Source organism: Sesamum indicum, linkage group LG10 (genome assembly GCF_000512975.1).
Source record: "Sesamum indicum cultivar Zhongzhi No. 13 linkage group LG10, S_indicum_v1.0, whole genome shotgun sequence".
Lineage (NCBI taxonomy): Eukaryota > Viridiplantae > Streptophyta > Magnoliopsida > Lamiales > Pedaliaceae > Sesamum > Sesamum indicum.
The window spans coordinates 13705862-13730468 of NC_026154.1; the positions used below are offsets into that span (position 1 = coordinate 13705862).

At 31.9% G+C, this 24607-nt stretch overlaps 4 protein-coding genes and 1 long non-coding RNA gene across 7 annotated transcripts in view; 1 reads left to right on the plus strand and 4 right to left on the minus strand.

Annotated features, from left to right (window-relative positions):
- The window catches only part of LOC105172472 (phytochrome A), a 5347-nt gene extending 4962 nt beyond the window's left edge, over window positions 1-385 (minus strand). The window contains exon 1 of the mRNA XM_011093916.2: window positions 270-385. The gene's annotated coding sequence lies outside the window, so the exon portion shown is untranslated. The remainder of the gene's footprint in view (window positions 1-269) is intronic.
- On the minus strand, window positions 3628-6644 carry LOC105172473. Its single transcript, XR_848653.2, has 4 exons — window positions 6609-6644; window positions 5898-5999; window positions 4092-4414; window positions 3628-3984 (listed from the first exon to the last, which is right to left on the minus strand). It is a non-coding gene; the product is annotated as an uncharacterized LOC105172473 (long non-coding RNA).
- LOC105172809 lies at window positions 13680-14012 on the plus strand. Its single transcript, XM_011094386.1, has one exon. The coding sequence runs from the start codon at window positions 13680-13682 to the stop codon at window positions 14010-14012; it is 333 nt and encodes a 110-aa protein (XP_011092688.1).
- LOC105172474 lies at window positions 18610-19530 on the minus strand. Its single transcript, XM_011093917.2, has one exon. The coding sequence runs from the start codon at window positions 19414-19416 to the stop codon at window positions 19057-19059; it is 360 nt and encodes a 119-aa protein (XP_011092219.1). The 5' UTR covers window positions 19417-19530; the 3' UTR covers window positions 18610-19056.
- Window positions 21974-24607, minus strand: part of LOC105172475 (transmembrane protein 184A) — a 7175-nt gene continuing 4541 nt past the window's right edge. For 2 of the 3 annotated variants that reach the window (XM_020697292.1, XM_011093919.2), the window contains exons 6-8: window positions 24107-24392; window positions 22751-22984; window positions 22019-22639 (exon numbers count right to left, since the gene is read on the minus strand). In XM_020697292.1, coding sequence (XP_020552951.1) covers window positions 22274-22639; window positions 22751-22984; window positions 24107-24392 — 886 coding nt within the window. In that variant the 3' untranslated portion in view covers window positions 22019-22273. Of the gene's footprint in view, window positions 22640-22750; window positions 22985-24106; window positions 24393-24607 lie in introns of all 3 variants that reach the window. The other variant, XM_020697293.1, reaches the window with a different exon arrangement.

Consider the following 24607-nt stretch of genomic DNA (forward strand, 5'->3'; position numbering starts at 1 on the left):
AAGTCTTGATCACCGCCTCCTCAGATCCTTCCAAACCCAAGAATGGGGACCACACACACACCCCCCATCCCTGCCCCCCTTGCTCAGAGAGCCCACCATTCCCATTAAACAAAAGATTTTGCTACCAAAGCATGAGTCATCAGTACATCCCCCGAAGTAGAGGCAGGCACCTATGACCAACTACAGCCCTCTACTTACCATTTGCAAATAAACTATGTTATTACACTATAATAATAATACAAGTATGGAAAGAGCGATCTCCAGCTTACCACAGAGAAAGTAAATTAAAGGGACAGTTATCTTTCCAAAAATAGTTAATTTGACAGTTGGGCTACAGCATGAAAACCAGTAAATGATTTTGGTCTTTTTGTCAGCTGAGGAAGAAACCAACATGGATATATATACAATATATATATATATATCAATCCTCATCCAATTCTAAGTTTGATCGATTCTTAACAAATTATATAACATATATTTATTTTATAATTGATTTAATTCGAATAAATTTAAATAAAAAATTTATCCAAACAAATAAATTGCGGACTCCGTACAAAGTTAACACCCACTTCCAATCAAATGAGATACGGGCGCACGTGAATACCCACCAAGAAAGGAAATTGCAGTGAACCCACTTGTTTTAAGTGGGTGTTTGTTGGGCTTAAAATAAATGTTGATGGATTTGAATATACGTTAATCAGTTATTATTGAAAATAAATTTAAAAAGATTATTTTTGTTCTATAGATTTTATTTTTGAATTGTTTAAATTGAAGAAAGTTTGTAATAACTTCTGCTTTTATTGTGGAAATAAGTTGTAAATTAACCAGTTGTAACAATTAAGAATGTCTACAGACAAAATTAATAATGAAAAAAGTTAAAATTTGAGTGTTCGAAAAAACAACTCCATACCTATAATTTTGCTAATAAGCTTCAAAGTTGGGAAGCAACTGTATTAATACTTTTTAGTTCAAATTATGTTAATTCAATCGTTCAAAAGCAGAAGTTGTAAAATAAAATACCTTTTCAGGTTATTTTTAATAAAAAAATTGGTAAGTGCCTGCAAACACCCGACTCTAAGTTGATTTAAGACAAAAATTATAAACAAATATTTTATTAATTTATACTATATATTGATAAAATTATAAATATTAAATTGTATTTTCAATCGCTCCAACTTCAACTTTATACGGCAATATATGTTCAAAGGGTGTCTGGAAGCTTATAAGTTCAGTTTTTTTTTTTTTTTAAAAAAAAAAGAGTTTTAATTTACTTTTAAAATTTTTACAAACTCGTCTAATTGTTAATTACAGAAATATCGAAACTAATATCTTATGAGTTTCATAATCTTATTTTATCCAAATTATTTGAACTTTATATTTTTTCAAATAACATTAAAGGTCTTATAAATTGCAGAACATCTTATAACATACCTAAACTTATGAAATATATTAAATAAATTCAATGAAATACCCATTTTCAATAACCAAACAAAGAACTCTTCATTAATCATATTTTCTCTTTAATTTTATTTATGATGCTTCTTTAAATGATGGGTAAAAAAAGCCCATAATTTTGGTATGGTATGTAGTGTAGGGGAGACCATACCTCCAATGCCAACTCTCCACCTAAGGCCAAAATGTTATGGACCTCCTCACATGCTGCCATCCTCATCATGCTTTTCAGATTTCATATTATTTGTTCGAGTTAAATGCAATTTACCCTATCTGATATGAAAAACGAGTAAAAAAAAATTCATATAACAAATTATCCCTTAATATTTAAAAAAAATAAAATAAATTACCCTTTATTACCTTGTTTTATTTCCTAAAAATAAACCTAAATTTTGGATCCAAAATCTCAAACAAAAGACTTTTTACTAGCCCTAAACCACTGAGCTCTCCTCTAGAGACCTACGAAACTTATTTTTACTTACCCACATTTCACCTACTTGCCCATTCATTCTTGTCCTTACCCTTTCCTTTTGGATAATTTGCAACTTTGGATGCCAATTTTTTTTTTCTTTCCACTACAAAATAGATAAAAAGAATGAAGGGGGACCCACAATTTTTTTTTTATTTTTTTATATAAATCAGGTACAAAAAGGTTGAAAACATAAATATGAAGATAGATGTTTGGTTTTCGTCTCAAAATTATTTAATATTTTTAATTAAATTAATAAAGGAGCTCCAAAAATATTTTTTTAAAAACAAATATGAAATTTTGCATGTATTTATATTTATTTTTTTTTTGCTTTTGCTTTTGCAAGTTTTTTTCCCGAAAAAACGCCGCACCATCCTTCTGAATTTATAAATATCTTAGGAAATGTAGAATGTAATACGTTTAATAATTAATTTATAATAAAAGGTGTAAATTACTAAAATTTAGTTTTAATATAAATTTTATTTTAAATTAAGTTTATATTTTATATGTAAAAATATTTTTTTAAATATTTAGATAAATTTAGAATTATTTTATTTTATTTTTTTTACTGGTGGAGAAAGAAATTGGACACTTTTACCCAGTCAAGTTGGGGCTTGACACCTGGCTTCCACTCATATTAAATAACTACTTCTCCATAAAGCAAATAGATGCTATCTCCCCTTTTTTCTCCCCCTCTTAAAAGAGGGAATAGTATAAGAATATGTACTATCACTCTTTTATAATTGGTTGTGGTGTTTACAGTTTGATAATTTAATTGGATTAAATTAAAATTAAATACTTGAAATATTATTTTTTTAATTAAAAAATTGATATTCAATTTATTGAATTGTGCTGAATATCAAAATATTATATCTTATGCTTGGATTTTTATATAGGCATTTTATATTTATTAATTGATTTTATATTGTTTTTTGTTGGTTTACTTATCAAAAGTAAATAAATAAATAGATAATAAAATTATAGTTTTTGATATTTAATACTTTACTTTTAATAAAATATTCAATCTATCAAAATCTCAAACCTAAATACCAAAAAAATCCAATAATTAATTGGTGATAGTTTGGTGAAAACTCACTTAAATTTGGTTTCTTTTTAAGGTAAATTATAACGAACTCTCCTAAGGTTTGACATAATTATAAACACATCATATTGTTTGAAAATTATAAGAGTATTGGTAATTTTTAAACGATGAGATATTTATAATTATAACAAATCTCAAGAGAACTCATTGTAATTTATGTTTTTTTTTATTTAATTTTATTGAATAAACGCCCCCGCGTTTTGCCATGTCAAGTCACCAATGGCAGATGGCCTTCGGCCCAACCAACCAAAGATGGCCCAGTTAGGCATCCTTTAAGCAGGCCAGTTCAACACCCAAACTACGTCAGGTCTTGGATTTCAAAGTCTCGCGATTTTGTCTTCATGGATTTCAAAGTCTCATGATTTTGTCTTCAAAACACACACGACTCTTTGTGGAGAGAAGACTTTGGGGCTTATAATCCCCTTAAACTCCTTGTCTTCAATCAATATGGAATGCTTGCTTATGTCAATGCTCAAGAACAAAAGCAAGATACGAATCATCAATGTTGCAATCGCTTCACCAACAATTTTCTTTATTATTCATTTGTCGACCGACTGTCGAACCATATCCTTCACCAATGGATTTCTGCTGCTTTTTACTGCAAATGGCAATCAGAGGCGTCAAATTATGTTCGTTTTTCAGAATCTTAAACCAGCATGGCTAAATTATCACAGCAGGGAAGCGATATAACGTATGAACAGAGATCGAAAACTAAGTTAAGATACGGTGTAACATTCCCATTCATTACACTAATAGTCCCAAAACAGCAGAAGGGTCCGTTTAAGTCCATAGGCACATTCATATACACATCTGTCAAGAAATCATAATACTACAAGCATCAGTATCCTGTCAAAGGTGAAAGAGACGCAAATCAATCACTAGTTTGCTGCTAACAGTCATAACTTCAGCATAGCATCATATGTATGTGGTGAACGTAGCAGCTACATTCGTATGACTTTGTCTGAAACACAGGATGCAATAATGTGATAATCAACTTCAAGAACATGTAACTATATGGGAGTTTAAGAAACTAACAAAGAGTAGAAGCAGATATAGAAGGTTACCGACCGTGCTGCTGTTCAAGGAAATTGGTGGGAAGACCGTGTCCTTTTAAACTGGATTGTCAAGAGCTCTCCTGGCCACTTCAGACAAAAAGCTTCCAAGACAAATTTTTTCACATTTCTTGAGGCTCTTCATGTAGGTAGATGAAAGTTCAGTTTTCAGTAAACCTGCTGAGTCTCAGCAGATATTTCACTGATAAGCCATGACGGTTTTGCACTTTGTTTCCATAAATTTAGAGGAAGTCGACTGCCCTCAGAAATATGGTTTAATTATTAAGGAGAACAGAAATCCCATGCAAGAACGGTCGTCCTCCTTTCACACCGTGCCACCTGAAAAGAGAAACTATTAATCCACAGATTCAAGCTGAGTCCTCCACGGAAAATCTACCATTGGACAATATGGATATTTGGATTGATCTGCGAATGGGAGATTTATTGTAAGCAATACCATTATTCTTTATTTTCTTTTCACTTTTCCTCCCCTCCGTCTCCGAGTTGACTCTTTTAATTGGTTATTTTGATCACATAGAAAGCTTGCCTTGGGAAATGAGAGAGCATTACCTTGGTTGGCATTTTATGATCATCTAATTCTTGAAATATATGGATTAGCAAAACAATGCCGGAAAACAGGTAGATGCCACTGGAGTTCATAAGAGCAATTTCCATGACTAAAAGACTTACCGGCTATCATCAACCCTAATTAAGGGACTGAAGATATAGATTTACATCAGTGACTTACTATACTTAAGTTAAGTGTAACAATTGACAATGACGGCCCTTGAACAAGGGGGTCGATATATTAAAGATTATTAAGTTAATTTGAAAATGACAACAAAAACGTCAAGGGCTAGGTGTACAATCATAGTTGGCTTCTAAATTCATGGCAACATGATACTTCACAACTCGGCTACCAACAAACTCACGGATTCCACCCAAGTTTAATGTTAGAATTCCCTAGTATCCGTTAGTCTAATAAGTAATTTGGGTGAATGCAGTTTCGTCAGTTGCTATAACAATAAAAAATCACATATCAATATACCATCTTCCACAGAAAGATTTGGATGAAATCAACCATAGGTGTGATAAATGCATTTCTTAGATCAAAGCACTTAATATAAGAACATCATTGTACAAAACACATTCATATTTCAGTAACTCTTTCTCTTGAGAAGAGAGTAACGAGCCACAATAATTGGGAAGAACAAGATGACACAAGGAGATAGATAATGTAAGTCGGGAACTCTTTCTAAGAGCAGAACAGATAACAAGGAGAACAGAAACATGCCTGTCAATTTTCCTGATAAAAGCTATTACTAACGTCCTTTCTCTGGACCAGTTATGCACCTCGATTTGCCTAGTTTTTATTTGCTTCCAAATGCACATTTACAACACTTCTTGCCACCCAATATCACTGTTATGACGTTCAAGATAAACGGCTGGTTATATAGTTCATCTGAAGGTTTCCAGGACTACTTCTTTATCAACTTAAAATAATTCCACGAAATAATCCATGTGTGTAGATGAAGAACATAATCATCGAGTATAAATACACCAAGTTTAAAGTTAATTTCAAACTTTTATACTACTGCATAATCCTTAACATAGAAACTAATGGAAAATAATGCAACATTCGCTACTTCCATACTTCTGGATCAGGGGAATCTGAAAAGAGACAATGGCATAATACAAGAGAAGGATAATGCAAGCTACTACACATCAAAAACGAATCAGATTAACTGAGACGAAAAGGATTCCGCGAACAGAAAAACTTAAAATGGCATCAAGATTTAAGAACGTACAAAATCTTGCACACCTGAGTCTCAATCCCAATCGAGGGATTTGAAATTCTTTGGCTGTAGTCTTTCATGAACTTGCCAATGAACTGTAGGGTGACTCTGTATGATTCACGTGCATCCTTATAGCATTCATACAAAATTAGTTAGACATATATATATATATATATAATCACAGGGCATGATTTCAAAATGCTTAAAACAATCCAACAAGCTCTTCATATTTTGGTATAATAAGATCATTTCCATCTTTCTGCTGCATTTTAATTCCTCTTCCTTCCGCATAACTCCTAGCGCAAGTCCTACAATTTGAAGGCGTATACCGACTCTGTTACCAAGAAAAACAACAAGAATCTGCTAAACTTCATACCAGAAGCTTCCGAATTATGCAAAGACATTTCGTTCAATGTATATATATGATCACATTCCGTGTAATCTTTCATAAAAGAACTTAAATTTCTCTGTCATTGACAACAAAATCAGGGCATTTCTTACAACAAACACCCTCACATGAACCATTGGAAAAAGCCCAAAACAACTCCTCTACAATTCAACTCAATGTACAACAGATAATCAATTCTTGATCCTTCTGCTTCCTAAATTTTTCACTTAACAATCTACATCCAGACTGGTATTGCATTCTTTGGAGTAAAAATCATTCTTCTCAATCAGAGTTCTCAACATGTCAAAAGTAAACGTTGGACTGTTAGGATCACTTGTAGGTGACTCACCCGAGGAACTCAGCGTCCGCCGCTTCCTCAGGCTCATTTCTCCTCCTTGTCCCCCGCTTCCGATGGCCCTTCTCCGTCTTCTTCATCAGCGCCGCCGCTCCCTCCACCTCCTCCTCCCCCACCACCGCCGCCGTTACCACCTCTCCGCCGCTCTTTTTCAGACATCAAAATACAATCCCAGCAACCATATATGTGATCAAGAAATCGTAACCATTACTCGGCACAACACGTCGCGACATGTGGGTCAAGAAATACGCGTAACAATACGAAAGTTTTCTCCTGATAGTGACAGTGTTGATGGCTTCATCAAGCGTGTCCAGAAGTTGTAAAGATTGGGGAAGTCAATTTCAGTAGGATTGTTGGCAACAAAAGAAATTGCAGAGAGGGGAGAGAAAGAGAGAAGTGGGTTTTTGTCGTTTTTAACGCCAGCCTTTGTCGGGCAATCACAGCTTGCGTTGCGTGAGGGATGCCAATTACATCCCAGTTTTTCTTTCGGAAATTTTCATGGAGTGGTATGTGTGAATGTAGGAGAACTCCCCAACTGGGTTTCTGCCACGTGTCCTTCTTGTCAATCACATCCCCCCATGATTAATTGGATGGTGTATCGTGCTTGGCAAATATAACCTCCACCTGATTACGGATCCTAATCACAATATTCTAAAAACGGTAAATTACAATCGACTTTCAACATGTATGATATAACTATCCATTTCTTTTATTGTTAAAAACCTATCAATATTCTCTTGATTTTAATAATGTCTAATAATTAATTTAATTTATTAATTTTTTTATGTAATTATCCAATAATTACATAATTTTATCAAATGTCATAAAAGTATTTGTAATTTTTTAAATTATGTCAAATATTAAAAGAGCTCGTTGTAATTTATCCTATTCGAAAATTATGTTAATATAAAAATAATAATTAAGCTTTTCTTATGTTACTGTAAGAAAATATGATATAGTGATAAAATATCAAGTGACGATTTTAATTATCACTAAAAATATATATAATTTTTATCTTACCATCATGTAATTATTAGTGACAAAATTGTATATAAAGTTATCGCAAAATATAATTAGTAACGCATGTATAGTGTCAATACAATACAACGACAACTATTTCAGGTCGTCACTATATACGTGTCATTAATTACATTTAGTAACAACTTTGTACATATTTTTTTATACTTAATTCTTACTAATAGCAATTTTTACAAAATAATAGTAATTATTAAAATTATGAAATTCATTATTATCTATATCTATACTAATAAAAAGAAAACCCTATTTATTTACACTGCGACACCAATTTTTTAAATTACCAAAAATATCCCTTATGTATATTTCAACCACCCAAACTCAAATTCTTATTCTTAATATATATTTATACTATCTATCTACACTAATGTATATAAAAGATAAAGATAATTTTCATTTATAAATAACGGTTCGTGACACCGCGACATCAATTTTTTGTGTTGATAATATCTCTAAGTTAATTTTACTAATTTATTTATTTAAATATGATATATTAATTTATATATGATGTGGGTAAAATCCTATTCTCTCATAAAAAGACAACTTTGCCCCTGATGGGGCCCAAGATCGCAAGTTTGCCAGCATGACCCGCGCCTCATTTACCAGGTCGGGTCGCGACGACCTGAGATACATGGCACGCGCATAGCGGATCAATAGACCCCCAGGTTCTCTATAAATACCTCCCAGTCAGTGCATTAAAGGTACGTCGTCTTGACCGCATTTTACCTTCAGGTCGCTTCAGCTCGCTGTGTTTCTAAGCGACCCCATATTTCGACCTCAGAACCAAACACTGACTTAGGCATCGGAGGGCCTTAGCTGGGGGCCACCCCAGCAAGCCTAACGATCTGCTTCTTTTCTCAGGGCCCAATCACTTAGTCTGGGGAAGGAGCGACCTCAAACCACTCGGGAGATCAACCAAGGAGATCGCGTAGATTTCGACCCGGATCAATATATTTTATTTAAATATATATATTATATTTTAAACCGTAAAAAAGATTATTTATTATATGAACATCGGAATGACGTGCTCTAACAGCTAGTAACAAAATAAATATTCTTGTTACTAAATATATATAATTAGTGATAATATTAAAATTGTCAAATTTATTTTTTTCCGCTAATCGTCTATTTTCATATTCACCATTTAAGATGTGCTTTAAATGTTTGTTGTTGATTCAATTAGATAAAGAAAATTTTAGGTCTTATTGCATTAAAATTAGATAAACATAATTTTTGTTGATAAAAGTAATTAATAATTATAAGAATATATATATATATATATAATGATCTTAATTTGATATTATACTTATTTGATCCTAGTAGTATGTGACAATATTAATTATTAGTAATATTAGTTGCATGCTATATTATGAATAACAATAATAATAAGCAAAACAAAATATTGAATATTAATGATCTAACATATTTTCTTAAATATTTGGCAAGTAAAGAGTCAACAATGCAAGGCGAACTCTAGTAGACCTGATGATACAACTTATACCTTAAAGTATGGGTAGAAATCTGGATTGCTAGCCACCCTTGGATGAGTGTCTGCAAAATTGGGGCGAGTGATTAGTGCGGGTGCCATAGCGCACAATGCAGAAAGCACCCGATGGAATCTACGGTGAATAGTCTCAAGTGAGTATTGGAATAGCTCCATATTGTCGCGTTGTAATTAGTCCTGACCTTTTTAAATTTCTCAATTTAATAACATATTTGGCTAGAAAATGTTAAATCGGATGAAAAGTGACACATGTAATATACGTATCGGTTAAATTTTGGGGTTTCTAATTTTATTGATTGTGTGAAATTGTCGCATCAGAGCTCTTGATTTTAAACTTTCTAGCTAAATGTGTTCTTAAATTGAGAAATTAAAAAAGGTATATGATTGATGTGTGTCTAGGGTGGTCCAACCCACAGCCCAGCCCACAATCTAGACAAATAAGCCCAGATAGTCCAAGAAGTCAAGGAGCCCAGGAAGAATGGAGGAGGCTCAGGACATCTCTTGATTCGATCAATGGTTACAATCCAACAAGACGTTCGACCCAAAAACACAAATAGACATGGCAACCTACTCTCCCACGTGACACTCAATTGACCCAGGTTCAACAACCACCTCGAACCACATCAGTCCTATGAGGCCATCATGAGCAAGAAGGATTCCCTGGCGAAAAAAACTCCTTACAAACGAGGGTCTCCCAAGCTGAAGAAGACTCTTACTAATGCACATTCAATTGCGGAAAGGCTATCTTATCCCTTATCCTACCATCTCAACGAACCTTCGCAAAAACCTCAAGAATGGGATAACCCCTAGCTGACGGGGCACTCCCCTATAAATACAGACTTAGTCCCTCTAGATGGGCGACGACTCTCTTACTCTCAAAACTATCTTCTAAACTCTCTCTAAGTATATTGTCACAAATTTTTGTACTTCTCATCAACTTTATTCACCATATTTCAATTTTTAGTTAAATTTGCTTACTTCACCATATCCCATGGCTATTGTGACTGAATGCAAGAAAAAAAAAAGTAAAATATTGGGACTTTTTAAAAAATTGAATAGAATAAAAGACTAAAAGTGTAAAACCTCTCTTCTACGAGACGAAAAAATACATTTTACCAAATATTCAAGTCTCTTTTCATTCAACTCCTAAACATATTCATAATGTTTGGATTTGTTTTCTGAGTGTTTTGTTGTGTTTTGTGAAAATAGAGAGAGAAAAACAAAGATAAATAAGTGTGTGTTAGAGATAGTATGTATGTTTGGATTTATTTTTGGAGATAATTTAAAATAAGTATTATATATTTAATGTTGTGTTTTGGGAGACAAAAATTACTATTCATTATCAAATTATGTCTTTGGAGATAATTTAAAATAAGTATTATATGTTTAATGTTGTATTTTGGGAGATAAAAATTACTATTTATTGTCAAATCATGCATTTTTTATATATATTTATGTATATATGTGTGTGTGTATATATGTACGTATGTTTTTATGCTAGAACAGTTAAAAACACCTAAATAAGGTGTTTTTGAATAATGATAAATATTGGGTATGTTTTGACTTGTTTCGGAAATAAGTTGGAAAACATAGTGATTAATTTTGGCCTTGTTTACCCAATTTGTTAAGGGTGGATAACGGCCCAAACTCTTTGATAAGTCATGTTTATTGTAGTGAATTGAGACCCAATTCAAATCAATGGGCCCAATACGGCCCCTTAAACTATTGGATAACTATATCCACTCGTGAGGTCTATATCCATCCAACCCAAAATTTAGACTTGCATGGACAGGGGAAGTTATAGAATTCATATTTTGTTTCATGACTTTGGAGCTTAAAATTTTATTAGATATAAATTGTAATATTAGAATTTAGATTTTAAAATTCTGATTCCAAAAATTTAGTATTCATTTTTGACCTTTTATCGTATTAGATTTTATTGTTAGGTATGAATTAATCATTAAACTCTGGCTAAAAATAAGTTAAAAATTGCTCATAGTTTTTATCGATTGAGTTTATAAGCATATTTTTTTAAAAAAAAAAAAATTATCCCAAAAATTATCATACCATGTAAACAGCTCAGTTTACAGATTTGTTATGAGTAAATTATAATGGGTTTTTTTTTTAGAGTATTTGTAATTTTAGGGGTATCCTATAATAGGTTGTCGTCACAAAAAGGTATTTGTTAGAATATTTATAATTTCGAAAAAAAATTAATAATAGAAGGAGATATTTATAATATAAAAAACTTCAAAAAAGTCCGTTGTAATTTATCCATTTTTTAACCGTCAAATTATCATAGTAAACATTGTATAAAATCATTAAATTATTCTATCTTCTTTTTTTAAGCAAGAGCGATGAACTATTATTAATTAAAATAAATTGATTACAATTATAATCAATCCTACCGACATCAATATCTAACAAAAACTATTACAATAATCATATACATACTGAACAACACCTACATCTGCTATTACATTATACAACAACTCCTACTATGCACTAAACAACATCCCACGCACATAACGGGGTTTGAAATCATAACTTCTAAAATCATAGGGCCTTAATCTCGTCAACTGAACTAGGCCTCGCCTCGTGGAACTAGGCCTCGTTTGCTGTTCTATTCTATATTTCTTTGCAACCAAGTTCTATCTACCATATATTTCAATTGCAAAAGAAAACCGCCCTTTTCCCATTAGGCAATCAAAATTGAGCAAAATTTCTAAAACAAACAAATCCAAATAAAGCTGTAGACTTTTTACAAAATCCTAAGCCTAAATCCATATAACAAACATGTGGAAAATATTCGTTCTTGATTAGGGTCAGCATCCAATCTCTTAAATTTTTAAGGACGAGTTATGTATTTTACTTCATGGGAGCATGATTTCAAAATTAAAAGAGATAGACTTTTGAATTTTATATCTATATTAATATATATAAATAAAAATGCATTTTTCAATCACAGACATATGTTTGTGACACTACTATACCAACTTTTTATCGTGTTAATAATATTCATAAGTTGATTTTTTTTTTCTTTTTGAGAATATAATGTGTACGTTGGTTTGTATATTTTATTCTTATTTATAATAACGTAAAATAAAACCAAACCCTTTGAGATGTGACACAATTATAAATTACATCCCCATCGCTCAAAAAATTACAAATACCCTTTGGTTTTAATGTCCGCTCAACTCAAAGCCTATTTTGTTAGCTTCCATTAAGTTTTCATTCAAATTTTGTAGTGAATAGATTAAAATGGCCTTTTGAATTATAATTTTATATACTTTTTAAAATATTCAAAGTAATTATTTGAACTAATATGTGAAATCGATTACTTACTCTACTCAAATTCAACAAGGGTAAAATAATAATTTCTCCATCACAGTTTAGAGATTACATAATTATTTTTCGTTCGAGATGGGCATTTATAATTTCTCAAAAAATGAGATATTTGTAGTTATATCAAATTTTAAAGAAAACCACTATAATTTATCTTTATTATATATATATATTAAAAAGAAAAACTATATACACGTAAAAACAACGTATCACATCACAGCAGTCAGTAATCCAACAAAATAATTAGGGGGTGATCACCATGTCCAACCACCATAAGACATGTCACTCTATGATTCCTATATGAAACTCGCTAGGGTTTCATATACTTTATTTTGCATGATTACTTGAAGTTATGGAGGGAAAATAAAAGGAAAGTAGTTAGTTTTCAAGAATTATACAACACATGCACATAATGATTAAAGCAAACTTTTATCCTACCCCAAAGGTGCTGCTATTAGTTGTGATAATTTGGTAGCAATCTTGTTCAAAGAAAAACCCTAGTTTATAGGACAAATGCTAAACAAAAAGGCTTGTCATGATCAAGACAAGTTGTAAAGAGCAAAAGCACAACCCTTTAACAACTTGTCCATGCCCCTCTCACCCCCACTTTCTAGCTACCTCAACCAATACGCTCAAATAACCATTACCACCTTCTTAGGATCCTCATCCCCACCTTTACTTGTATGAAAATTACAATTTTAATCTTATAATTTTGAAGACGGTATTTTTAGTCTTGTATAAATTGATTTTTACAATTTAGTCATGTAATTTTATAATTTTGATGATTTTAGTCATTTTTCGACTAATTTGACCGAAAATTACAATTAACTTACAATTTTAGTCCTATAAATAAATTCATAAAGAACCAAACATACCAACTCTTTCAAATTATAGGACTAAATATGCAAAAGCCCTTTAAGTTGCAGGACTAAAAATGCAATTAAATTGGGATGTGCAAGTCACATGCAATTTTCTGATCAAATTGGCCAAAAAAGGATGAAAGTTACCAAATTTCTAAAGTTACAGGACTAAATCTCGAAAATCAACTTGTGTAGAACCAAAATTGCCACCCCCTTATATATGTGTAGGAGAGATATCCCAAAGTTGTTCTTGCCAAGAACTTATGCAGTTCTAATGTAGTAAAAACGGGCGTGCGTAGGATGAGAAAAGGGTCGCGCAAAATGTGGTGGAGAATGGGCAGCAAGAGCAATAAGAAGAACAAGAACAAGAACAAGACGAGAACGGAATCAAGAATGGACATCGAAGAAATACTGAAAATGAAGCTGGAGACGATCAACGAAGAAGCCGAGACACCGGAGGAGAAGGGGGCAGCTGCTCATCTGACGATGAAACATCATCTCAGGCTCACCAACAAAGTTAAGAAAACAGCTTTCAAGATCAAGATGGGGAAGCTTCCAATTCTTACATCCCAGTTCAGCCTTAAGGACTCTTATCTTCTCTTCATCACTGGATTTTCTTCCAAAGCTGGACTTGGTGGACTCCCACCATACTAATTTTTCTATGATCCATCAATATCACTACCTGTATATATATATATATATATATGTCTCTTACAATTTTAGTTGTTGATCATAAACTGATATATATATACTTTTAACATTTGTGTGAATCTTGATTCTGTGTGTGTGTGTGTATATGTGTTCTAGTACTGTTACAATGTTTGATCTGACAAAACTTTTGTTTCTACTAATGTTGTTTGTTGTATTTACTATTACATGATGCTCATTTGTGCCTCTTTTTTCTTTCTTGAATATTTAGGTTCTTCTGATGATTTGCAGTAATTAATACCATAATCTGCAGACTACTTTTGTGTTCTGTCAATAATGTTCAAGTAATCTCACACTAAATAGTTAGTTCAATCTGTATAAATGTTTTTATGGGGTTTAAATAGTAAAATACGAGAAAGAAAATTAAATTTGCCCCTCAACAATTATAATATTTAGCAATTTTAGTCTATTAATTATAGAACGGTAGCATTTTCGATCTTTGAATTTAAAAATTATAATTAAGGACTTTGAAAAAACAAAGAATTGCAGATTTAATCTAAATCTGGTCGGAAAAAGCTAAATTATCACTTATTAAATTGGATTTTTTAATTTTGTTCAGCTACTTTCGCTGACGTGGCATGAGGAACGTAGGGGGAATGCAATTTTTGCCCTATACTATAGGGGTAACACTTTTGTCTAAATACCACAGGGGTAAGAATGTCAATTCAGCAAAATATGAGAGTTTAATATTTTTCTTGTGACATCTGAATTAATTGTTCTAATTTTTTTAAATTACAGTTCTCAATTGCAAAGAGGACCAGTACCACACACCTATAATTATAGGACTAAAATTATATATATATTTTTTAAAAGTCACTTGCCTAATTAGAATTTGTAACTCATAATTAGAATTTGTAAAGCAGATATATATATATATTCATATATATATATATTCTATTTTGTTATTATTATTAGAATATCCTCATTTAAAAAATATGCAATCAATCAACACTACAAAAAACATAATATTTAACCATAACTAATTGTCATGATTAAAAACAAAATAACCATAGCAAATAGTCATTAGCCACGGCCATGCAACGATTGTTCGCCTTGGTATCTGCGAGGGTGGCTAAAACATTTGTCATGTCTTTTAGTCATGACAAATATTTTTACCATGGCTCTTTATCATGGCAAATAATTTTTTTTATGGAAAACCTATATTTTTGTATTTGTTTTATTTAACTGTGACCAATAAAAATAATTTACTACGATTTTAATTTATAAAAAATATGACTATAAGTATTGATATAAATTTTAAAATCAATGAATTTATTTATAATAAGTTCAAATTTTAGTAATAATTGCATGTAAATATTCTCCTAGGAAATCCGTGGTAGAATCTTTAATATTGACTAAAACAATAAAATTTACTTAATCAAGAATTTTTCAGGTTTTACTTTGCATTAGTCCCTAATAAACCGAAACCCTTATAATTTTTAATATTAATTATAAGAAATAATAAAATACTAAATTATGGTAAAAATTCACATAAAGCAAATCAAATATATTCACAAGTTTTAAATAAAATTGCCTCATAGTCAACTCTTTTGGGGGCAATAAATCCAATTCTTTTAACCTTACAAATGTTACAAATCTGCCTTCAACTTCACAATATTCCTACACTCCAATTAATTGACACTACAAAAAGTACAATACCTAATCGTGGTTAATTGTTATGGTTAAAAATAAAATAATTATAGCAAGTAATTATTGATCATAGCCATACAATAATAGTTGGCTTTGGTATCTGTGTGGGTAGTTAAAATATTAGTCATGATAAATAATTTTTTTTTTGTGGAAAATCTATATTTTTGCATCAGTTTTATTTAACCGTGGTCAATAAAAATTATTTATCACTATTAATTTTTAATCCATAGCTATTAAAATTGTAGCCAATAGTCATTTTTTTTCTAGTGCGATATCAATCAGGATTAATTCAGTTGACAAATCTAATATTTCATGACTATAAGGTCCCGAGTTTAAATCTCATCAATGTGCGAGTACTGTTGTTCTACTCTAATAGTACCTATTGATTATTAGTTATAGACAATTCATGTCGATTATTTATATGTTAACTGCTATATTTGTTAAGGGTCTAATGCAATTTAACCCTCCTATCTATATTGTAAGTGAGCAAATTATCCCCCTATAAAATGTTGCATTTTAAGAAAAAAATATAGGGAGTAAATTGCTATATTTTTATGACAAGGTAATTTGTTCATTTGTAATATCACAAGAGTGCTTGCATTTTTTCTTATTTGTTAATAATTGACTTTTATAATGTAATTGTAATCGACTTATATGTAAAAAAAAAAGGATAAACTACAACAACCTTCATGAGATTTGTCATAATTATGAATACATCCTCTATTTAAGAAATTACAAATACACCCCTGATGTTTGAAGAAATTATGTAATCTTTGGATTTTGAGGTATAAAATTATCAACTTTACCCTTATTGTATTTTTAAAAAAGTTAAAACTTATAAAAAATCAAGCAGGGTGGATAAAAAAATTTAAAAATTATAAAAAAATTATCCACTTAGTCCAAGAAAAATCAATAAACTTATAATTTTTAATCCACATTTTGATCAGTTTACCATAATAATGGATAAACACCTAGCTGATTGATCTAATTATTAGACTACCGTTAAAATCAAGAAAATATTAATAATTTTATAAACAATAAAAAATATTCATAATTATACGAAGTTGGTTGTAATTTTCACTTAAAAAAAAAGAAGTGAGCATATATTGTAATGGAGTACATGCGGCAAGTTGATTTAAAGAATGAAGCATGCATGTTCTCCTCTGGCTTCATCAACGGTAAATATGTTTAAGAGTATAAAATTAATTAAATAATTAACCTAGAAATTAAATTAATCAATCTTAATTATACTAACGGTAGTGTATCAGTTTCAGTCCTCTATACTAATTTAATATTGACAGTTGCATGTGTTAAGATTGAGTATTATAATTAATTAATTGGATTTTATTTTTATTGAAACAAGAAAAAATATTAATTAATATGATAGCATATTTGAGATATAATTAATTACACATTACATCAGAAAAATATTAATATTTGAGAGAGATAAAAGAGGAAGTTGTAACAAATAATATTCATGCAAATATCCAAATGTCAATCTTGTAAGGCATCACTATGCATAAAATTAAATTATAGTGGTGTTCTAATTTGTCGTATAATGATATGGTAAATTTTTAATTATTTTTTTCACATTTATAACTTTTTAAACTTTGATTAGCAGTACGTACGTACCCAAGTGATCTCGAGAAACTATATAATAATATATTACAAGAATTAATTACATGATATTCTTAGACGTTTCACTAAAAGAAAAAATTAAAATATGTAAAGATTTAGAATAAATTGAAATAAATTTGGTACCATCAAAATTTCTGTAGAAAGCAATTACACATAAATAAATAAAAGGGTATGTGAGATTTGATACGAATATTTTTTATTTATATGAGAAATTATCGATACTTTCTTGATAATCATGTCCATCCAACAATTCACTCATAATTTCGGCAGCTTAACTGGAAATTGAAGGGGCGCGCGGGTGTTGATGAGTTGCGATATTGTGATCTAATACATGTGTGAATTGATGATCCAAATGCGGGCGGTTGACAATCATTATTAGTTTAATAATGAGATCCATCACTCATCACTCTTAATGTCAATGACTTAAAAACTACTTACAGCTACTACCTTTTTTACGTATAAAGTGAAGGTTATGAGTTGGGGAGTAGTCACAATTACTCCATGCATGTGTGTGGATTTTCACATTCTTGAGGTACCTATGAACCAATTACTTATAACTAATATTTATGTAGTCAGACCTGAAAACGATGCATCATGCATGAATCCCCTTTAATTCATTGCTCCTTTTCTGCACCTAAAAGATATGCCATATATCAAGAATTTGTTGCACATCCCACTTTCTCTCTCTTTTCTTGACATTTACAAGTAAAAGTTCTCAATTGCAAGAAAAACGTGTGAAATTTCATATAACCATTTGAATACCATCGTCCCATATTCACAATTCAAATTCTCGGGTACGTGTTATGACGCGAGTCTAGACGATGGCCATCAAATTTCATAATGATCTTCAATTAGACAAATGAAAGTATTGGCGAATCCTACAACTCATTCCAATCATATATCACGTGAAGCTCGTGGTGGGTTTCACTTGACGGATTGTTTACAAATTTATTTTTTAATAGTGACAAAGGTTGAATTTCTTGATAAATTGATATTTTTAAATCATACCGTCATAAAATTATTTGAAAGTAAGTACATGTATCGAAATAACTAGTACTTTTAAGGAAAATTAATTTGCTTATCATGCATCACTACTTAAGGAAAATAATCAGAATTTTGATAAAAAAAAAAAAAAGAATTCCATATATTTTGGTGCAATAAATGATTTCCTTGTGCAATATGTATTCTCTTTGAATAACAAAACCATCCCCTTGCCATATAAAAAATTTTATATAAATGAAAAGGAAAGAAAATATTTCAGATGACCAAAACAATAAATAATAATAATAGTAATAATATTATATAACATATTTGTCTGGATCCAGAAAGTGTTGAATTCCGTAGAAGCTTTCTACCATTCATGTCCAATGGGAGCAGCACAGATTTGCGTTTCTTGAGCGTAGAGCTCTTTTTACCTACCTTCTAAACTAAATCTTTATGGCTATCAGTGCCATCCCTATATCTCATCAAATACTTCACCAGAGTCAATGATCACACGCGCGCGCGCGCACATGTTTGTGTGTGTATTTGTTTATACATATCTATACTGGCAGATAAACTGCTGTAGCAAATTAACTACTGTTTCATGAACAAATCAACATGAAAATTTTACACAACTTTTTTTTGTATATATATATATATATAAAAGAACCTAAAAAGAAGAAATATAAAAAATAACAAATAATAAAAAAAAGGTTGTATCCTACCAGAAACAGGAAGAGTGCGAAGAAATTCCTCTGGAAGAACTAGGGCAAAAGTAATTACTATGGTGGTGATTGAGGCGCCGAAAAAACCTTCTTCTCCTGGTGGTGAGAAAGAAGCCATTTCTGAGGTTGAACCACAGCATTTTCCTCAGCTTCCTCACCGATCTAAGGCGAACGCAGATCGCCTTCTTCACTCTGAAGAGAGACTTCCTGATTCTCTCCCCTGCGCTCTGCTTCCGAGAGAACTGATAGCTTCTCAGGAACAACTGCCGCTTCTCCAGCTCTGTGTAGCCCGGCGTCGTCTCGTTCCTGAACATATTGTACGCCGGCGCCATGGAATTAGTGTAATTGGCCGCCATGGGTATAGATACAGCATGTATCTCTCTATAGTTTTAGAGAGAGAAAGTTGGGGGTGTAGGGGAGAGAGAGAGAGCGAGCGGGGGGAAAAGGAGGAGGGCTATATAAAAGGGTTTGGTGGTAGCATAGCAAAGCAGTATTTATTTATTTCGCTTCAGCGACCAGGTGGGAAAGTCGTGGAAGTCGCATTTGGCGTTTTGTACTTCTTACTGTCAGTAACAACACGCTTTTGACTTCGTTTTATCACTATTTGGACTTTTTCTTTTTTATTTTTTTGGCGTGGGCAGTAAAATTTATTTAATAAATTCTCTTAAAGGTGTACGACGTATGTTGGTTCATTTGGTAAGAACGAGAGTCATGCGTATTCGATTTCATAAGTGTTGAAGGATGCATTTACGGTAATATGTAATCCATTAGCAGCCAGACCTGTTTACAATCGAAAAATCAATCATCGTATTGAGTCGAAATAAAAAATTTAGTACTTACCAAAATCCATCCGACAATTTTGATTCAGTATTTGTATTTGTTTTTTTAAAAATTTCGTATTTGTGTTTATCGTACCGTACCCAATCGAATACTGAAACATTAATTTTACATATTGTTATATTTAATTTCTATGAACATATTTACGTATTAATTATTTATATATAATTTTTTGTTATTTTATTTATTAAATTTTTATATATAAAAAAAAAGAAATGAGAAATTTAATTATTATTTTTAATATTTAATCTTTAACAATTTAATTATTACAAAAAGTTACTTTATTGAAAATTAAATCAAAATATTGAAAATCAATAATTATCGGGACATAATTGATTAATTCAACTTAGTATTCGATATATTATTTTAGCATATGAAATTTTTTATTCGACGTTACCAAATAAATACTCCTATTAGCTATTTTTGGGTGTAAAAACATTATTTTTGTGATCGAAGTTGAAACTACGAAAATTATTTTTCACCAAAGAAAAATAAATAAATTTGAGAGGTGGAGAGGGAAGATTGGGGTTGATATGATATTATGACTTCACACGTGGTGAAATTATTTTATTTTATTTTATTAAGAGCGTGATGTTATTTTAAGATATTAATTATTATATAGAGTCAAATATAAAGGCTACATGTGAATTTGAATAATTAGGTAGTGTGACGTTGCAATTAAAATAACAATAATAATAATGAGCAAAGCATGAGTGTGGAATTTTCTTCACAATTCTATGTCATTAAGGAAACATATTTTTTTATTATTGATTTATTGTATGTTAAATAAATTTTTTTAATTAAATTAAGGTAAAAATATACCTCTTTACATATATTAACGTATAAAGATGTATAAAGATAGTTTGGTTAGAACAAAAATTATTTAACCAACAATAAACTAGTAATAAGTTAGTCGGTGGTAAATATATTTTTTTATTAGATTTGTTTTGCTGATATCAATAAATTCAGTGAACTTTAACTAGTAGAGGGTCTATTTGTTAGACAGACAACATGAAGCATGTGTAATTGCACCAAACCTTCAGGAGCTGTTATTATTTAATTATATTAGCCGTTGTGGCACGTCGTCACTACGTGCATAAGAGAAATACTCTTTTACGCTTTAAAATATATTATAAATTAAAGAAAGATATATAAACCAGCACATTACATTAATAAAAAAATAATAATAATAATCAATTTATCATTTCAACACCCCTCAAATAAGGACATCTTTGACCCTCCGGGAGACATACTTTCAATCCTCTAGCACGTATACCTTTCAATCCTCCAATAGGGACACCATTAGTCCACCAACAGGGACAACTTCAGTCCATTAATAGAGACACCTTCAATCCCTCTACGGGGACTCCCTCTAGAATTTGAAAGACAACTTTGTATTCCTACTTTAGCATTCGAATTGCATTCTTAGCACAATATCTCTCACGAAATTGCTTGCTCTATCACGATTTCTCATTACATTTTATTTCTTACGATTATTTTTCTCATAAATCCAATACTAACTTAAGTATCGGAGTGTCACTTTTTCTCATTACTCTTTCTGGCCACTTTTTAAGGTGATTGAGAATTTCTGCAGTTACTATTATGCAAGGATAATTAGCATAAATTTAATTATTTTTTAGAGGATGTTAGTGTTATCCTTTTAAATTAGGGGTAAATTACAAACACCTTTGGGGTTAGATCCTATAAATACTCTCCACCTTTTACAAAATTATAGCTGTACCCATAAGAAATTTTAGTACAACATTTTTCAAGGGAAGTTTGTATAAATTTTGCTTTTGAATAGGGGTATAAGATAATTACAAATATACCCTTCTTGAATATAGTTGTAATTTTACAAAATTCAGAAAGAAACCATGTACATAACCTCATAGGGTGTCATCAACACATGCACAACACAAGGTCCTGATTATTTCGAAAAGAATTTAAATAAAATCACAAGGAACTGGATATGAAAGCAGACAGAATTCATTGAAGCAGCTTCTTGTAAAAAAAAAAAGCACAAATCCCAGAGTTTCAACAGGGACCAGCATAAAAAGCACGCATATGTCTGTCGAATGAACGCAAAGGGAGCAAATCGATACCACAATAAAAGGAAAAAGAGAACAAAGAAACGACTTTCGACGACTACAGACAATTAAATACCACAATAAGCCTTTCATGTACAGTAATGATGTCAAGTTTAAACAGTGGTGTCAAAGGGCATTATGCTCAACCAACATCTAATTCCGTGTGGCTAAAAAGAGGTCGAAACACATTATCCTACATGTACAAGTCCTAGTCCTAATGGAGACAACATTCTAGTGTTAAAAGAAATGAGACATACAAATGTGCAGATGCTCTGCAAATTCACACACGTCACCTTGTCCCGCCTTCATTAGCCGCAGGCACTTTTGCTGGGTAATTAGACATGTCTATGTCAACAAGGGAGAGATCATAGGGTGTGGAGACGGAATTTGATGCATCCATGAGCAGCGAAGAGCTCATTGCCTCTGATTTTGCAGTGTTCTGTATCGGAGCAGAATTTTGTGGCGTGCTGCCTCCTGAAGATGAGAGACTGGATAACTGTATGTCTTCCAACTTACTCCCAAAAATGTTTTTGTTTCTTCGAACTGTATCCATTTCTGGACCAATTGGAACAAAAGTTCGTGCCCTGTACTTCTTCGCTCCATCATCACTCTCACTAGGATTGTAGAGCACATAATCATGGTAGGTTGGTGCAAACTGTATGAAAATGAATATGGAGATTATAAGTATTTGTATCAAGATAGCAGGAATAGGACTCCAAGAAGCCTTTGTGCAGAGTCAATATATGCTTTAATTTGCAACGGTTACCTGGTGTACCGTATCATGGTAGAAGTCATTTAATTTCAAGGCATGTGCAAGGCTTGCAGTGAAGCCCCGGTTACCACCTATATTTGCACCGGCATACTCTTTATAGGGAAAAGCATAGAAATGACCAACAGCAGCAATAAGCATCTCAACACAAATTAAAAAATTTTGAAAATCTGCAGCTTCCTCGGTATCACTTGACCATCCAGACTTTGCAGCAAGAAAAACCAAAACGCCCTGCAAGAAGAAAGTTGTAACACCATAGTCACATTTCTCAGCACACAGGTTTTCCCCACCAAGAGATACCAAGCTCCACATAAACCAGATAAAAGTGATTCCTTCTAGTTTGTTTACTTGTGATGACTGCAAATATAATAATATTACAGAAAAGGCAATCAAGGCCATGCCTCTTCCATAAGGCTTAAACAAAACATACTCAGACAGCATTAGGCAGAAACCAATGATAAACAATCAAAATAGAAACATTCTAACTATAATGATAACAGAAAGGAAGAAGTCCACAATTTCTGCAATTGTTACAGCTCTGGTAGAGAGATGTCACATAATTACTTATTGGTATGATCACAACATCCTAGTGGACTTCATCTATCTTCAGTTCAAGCATTGATGAGAAAATAAATATGGAAGTAATGGTGGCTGCATGGTTGCAGTGATTTGATTAACTCAGGATTTGGAGGAACAGGGTAACAAATAGATGTCTGTAGACAGAAGAATTGAGAGGAATCAGATTGCATTACAGATGGAAAGCTAATGTGTCTAATTATTAAATAAAATGATCCAGCCATAGATCATTAGGATAAAAGCTCTTATCTATTTCGGATCTTACAAGTGCTGTGGATACAGCCTGCTTGCAGAATTCTGCAGGTGTTAGATGGTAGAGGAACAAATTCTGAGCAAGTTTGATGGATATGCAAGAGAAACAGGCAGAATGGGCAGTTTCATTGCTAGAAGAAGATTTCTGCATGCAGTCTCATCTGCTGTCAATCATCTCTATCAATGAGGATATCAACACTTAACAAGATAATGCCAGCATAAGACATGTTACAAACAAAACAGTCAGGTCATACCCAAGTTGACAGGTCAGACATTCGATCATCCGCAAGAAAAAAAGTTAACTGTGAAGCACGTAGGATTGAACAATCCATTGGCAGATAACACCAAATTCAAGTTAGAGCAAGAACCGTGGGAATCCTTGTGGGAGAAATCAGGACATCTCCTATATTTGCGAGATGGGCAACAGAAAGTAACATAAAAAGAGGAACATCAAAATATGGGAAAAAGGCAAGTAAACTTTCTTTTCACCCATATTTGTAGATAGATATTCTTCCAGTACCCTACCTGCCAGTATGTAAGAAATATCACAGATTTGATTATGATAAACTTGGGAACTGGATTAAATGGCTGAAGCAAATCTCTACAAGCCACATAAAACAAGACCAACGCGTAAAGTGCCACCGAATATGAGAAGGTGTAGATAATGGTTATGTAGAGATAAGATTGCATTGGGTTGAAATTCCCATCTTCATATTTCCCTTTTGCATAAAGTATAAAAGTAACTACAACTAGAATGGGCTTCAGGATCACAAACTGCAAACAGCCTTGTTTGCACCTTCGTATAAAGCGCCTGCATAGCATCAACAACTGTGAGTCAGCCAAATCCAACTTAAGTTAACACCAACTTAGGGGGTGCAACATTCACATTTGTAGTACTTGAGGGAAAATATTTTACTGCAAGACAATTGTGAATACTTTCAAATAATACAGCAAGGACAAGTGATTAAGCCAGTTAGTGACCACGGAACATAGTTTTCCAAAAATTGTAAAAGAAGCCGAGAAGAG

Coding starts and splice junctions, on each gene's coding strand:
- LOC105172474 (XM_011093917.2), bottom strand. CDS start 19,416: ATGGCGGCCAATTACACTAATTCCATGGCGCCGGCGTACAATATGTTC.
- LOC105172809 (XM_011094386.1), top strand. CDS start 13,680: ATGTGGTGGAGAATGGGCAGCAAGAGCAATAAGAAGAACAAGAACAAG.